Source organism: Silene latifolia, chromosome 11 (genome assembly GCF_048544455.1).
Source record: "Silene latifolia isolate original U9 population chromosome 11, ASM4854445v1, whole genome shotgun sequence".
Lineage (NCBI taxonomy): Eukaryota > Viridiplantae > Streptophyta > Magnoliopsida > Caryophyllales > Caryophyllaceae > Silene > Silene latifolia.
In genome coordinates, this window is record NC_133536.1 from 185,985,758 (window position 1) to 185,988,662 (window position 2,905).

Consider the following 2,905-nt stretch of genomic DNA (forward strand, 5'->3'; position numbering starts at 1 on the left):
TGATGAGCAGACGTGTCTTGAAGCTCAGTCTCCAATTTCTTCGACATCTCTCTTTCAGAACATTTCTTGTTAACAAGGCTTGCCTCAGAGCCATCTAAATCGCGCAAGGACTCGCGGTTGATCAAGCAAGTTCCAGAATTAGCAGCATCACCTTCTTCATCGACCAAAGAGAGATAAGTGGCACCATTTTGGCGTAGCTCCTTGAGATGTACCATTGTGACATGCAATTAAAAGGGGAAAGTCATTAGATGTACAAATAAAGTTAGAATGCAGGTGACATTCTTCCAAATCTTCATGAATGCAGGCAACATTCTTCCAAATCTTCATGAATGCAGGAAACATTCTTCCAAATCTTCAAGCGGTCAATCGGGTACATTGCATGATAACTCCAAGGGAGAATCGAAATGATCCGACCGGAGTAATTTCCTTATCTTCAAGTAGTTGACGAATCGGGTAGATTGCATGATAACTCCAAGGGAGAATCGAAATGATCCGACCGGAGTAATTTCCACATCTTCAAGCGGTCGACGAATCGAGTACATTGCATGATAACTCTGAAGAAGAATCGAAATGATCCTACCGGAGTAATTTCCACATCTTCAATGCGGTTGACGGATCAGGTACATTACATGACAACTCTAAAGAGGGTCAAAATGATCTGACCGGAGTGATTCCACGTGGGTTGATAGGTAAGTGCGGTCTATCTAAACCTGCACACAATGTTGAATAATGCTTAAAAGTAAGTTATTAGAATAATGCGTTAGTATGAAGGTGAGTTATTGATATTACGAGTTATTGTTTTAAGTATAAGAATAAGTTTTTAGTTTACGATAGAAACGTAGAACATGTTAATTAATTCATACATTTAGTTTCTACTTTAAAATGTCATGTGAAAGGCTATATAAAGGCCTCTAATTTACTTGTAATATGCAATCAAATAATAAATAATTATCTCTTTATATTATTTACTCTCTCCTTTACCAACAAGTTTGGTACCAAGAGCACTATAGGTAAGAGATAAATTTTAAGAGCAACGCAACTCCTCTCTGTCTAAATCAGGTAAGTTCAAATAAAAAATTAGTGAGTGAAATATACGGAGTTTTCCCATAAAATAATTTTTAGAGTGTCATAGCCACTAATGGAGTCTCTAGTTCTCAACCATTAATTCCCAATTTTGATGGGGATAAATATGAGTTTTGGTCAATTAAAATGAGAATTTTATTTAAATCTCAAGAGCTATGGGATTTAGTTGAATATGGTTTTGACGACTCGGATGTCGAGCAACAAAGATCGAAAGAAAATAGGAAAAAAGATGCAAAAGCGCTCATATTTCTTCAATCATTTGTTCATGAAAATATTTTCTCCAGAATTGCATCAGCAGCAACTTCGAAAGAGGCATGGCAAATTTTAAAAACTGAATTCAAAGGCTCGGATAAGGTAATCGTTGTTAAGCTTCAAACGCTACGCCACTATTTTGAAACTTTAAATATGCAAAATAATGAGTCCGTGTAGGATTACCTATCTAGAGCTAGTACAATTGTGAATAAAATGAAGTCTTATGGGGAAGATATTCAAATAAAACAGTGGTTCCAAATATTTTGAGAAGTCTTACTTCTAGATTTGATTCTATTGTCGCTGCAATTGAAGAAGCTCATGATATGTCAACTTATTCTTTTGATGAATTAACGAGTTGTTTGCAAGCTCATGAAGAACGATTAAATCGTTCAAAAGAAAAAAAAAATGAAGAAACGGCATTTCAGGTGAAGGGAGAGTCTTCAAAAGAAAATGATAATAATAATTTTGGTGGACGTGGAAATGGTAGAGGTGGTTTCCGCGGTCGAGGTCGTGGCAGTGGCAGAGGCAGAGGCCGTGGCCAATATTTTGGGCAGCGACAACATGGACAGAAGTCATCCATTCAATGTCATCATTGTAATAAATTCGGTCACAAAGAAGCAAATTGTTGGATAAAGGCACAAAATCAAAAACAAAATCAAACAAATTTTACGGAAAAAGAAGAGGCGGAAACTCTTTTTATGGCACACTTTCATGATAATGCAGTCTCGGGTGATGTCTGGTTTGTTGATAGTGGTTGTTCAAACCATATGTCTAGTTCACAGTCTTTGTTCATGGATTTAGACACCACACAAAAATCAGAAGTACGCCTTGGTGATGACAAGGTAGTACAAGTCGAAGGTAAAGGTACAATTACTCTTTCCACTAGCTCTGGCAAGAAGAAATTAATTCATAATGTGTTGTTTGTGCCTAGTTTAGCTCATAATTTATTGAGTGTGGGACAGTTGATGTCTAGTGGGTATAAGTTCTTATTTGATGATGATAGCTGCCAATATTGGATAAGAAATTTGGGCAAACTGTAGTTACTATTAGTATGACCCAAAATAAGATGTTTCCTTTAGACATAGATTGTTTTGAAAACAAGGTTTTTATGGCTAAAAAGTTATGTGAGTCTGATTTATGGCACTTACGATATGGTCACTTGCATGAAAATGGATTAAAACTCGTTAAAAGGAAAGACATGGTCTTAGGGTTGCCAGAGGTTGCTCACCTAGAATTTTGGGAAGGGTGTGTCCTTGGGAAGCACAGTAGAAGTTCATTTCCTGTTGGGCAATCGTGGAGAGCGTCTAAATGCCTTGAACTAGTGCACGTAGATTTGTGTGGACCAATGAAAACTCCATCTATGAATCGAAGTTATTATTTCTTGCTGTTTACTGATGACTACAGCCGAATGGGTTGAGTATATATTTTTTAACCTTAAAATCTGATTGTTTTGAAGTATTCAAAAAGTTCAAAGTGCTTGTAGAAAAACAGTCAGGAAAGGTTATAAAGATACTCTGTACAGACAGGGGAGGTGAGTTTTGCTCACAAGAGTTTGATAACTTTTGTGAAG

The 2,905-nt window shown here is 36.7% G+C and overlaps 1 protein-coding gene across 1 annotated transcript; it reads left to right on the forward strand.

Annotated features, from left to right (window-relative positions):
* Positions 1-267: 267 nt before the first annotated feature.
* On the forward strand, positions 268-2,375 carry LOC141614485 (uncharacterized). The gene is made up of 3 exons (XM_074433229.1): positions 268-370; positions 621-689; positions 1,555-2,375. Exons 1-3 carry the CDS (start codon positions 268-270, stop codon positions 2,373-2,375), a joined length of 993 nt encoding a protein of 330 aa, XP_074289330.1.
* The last annotated feature ends 530 nt before the right edge of the window (positions 2,376-2,905 follow it).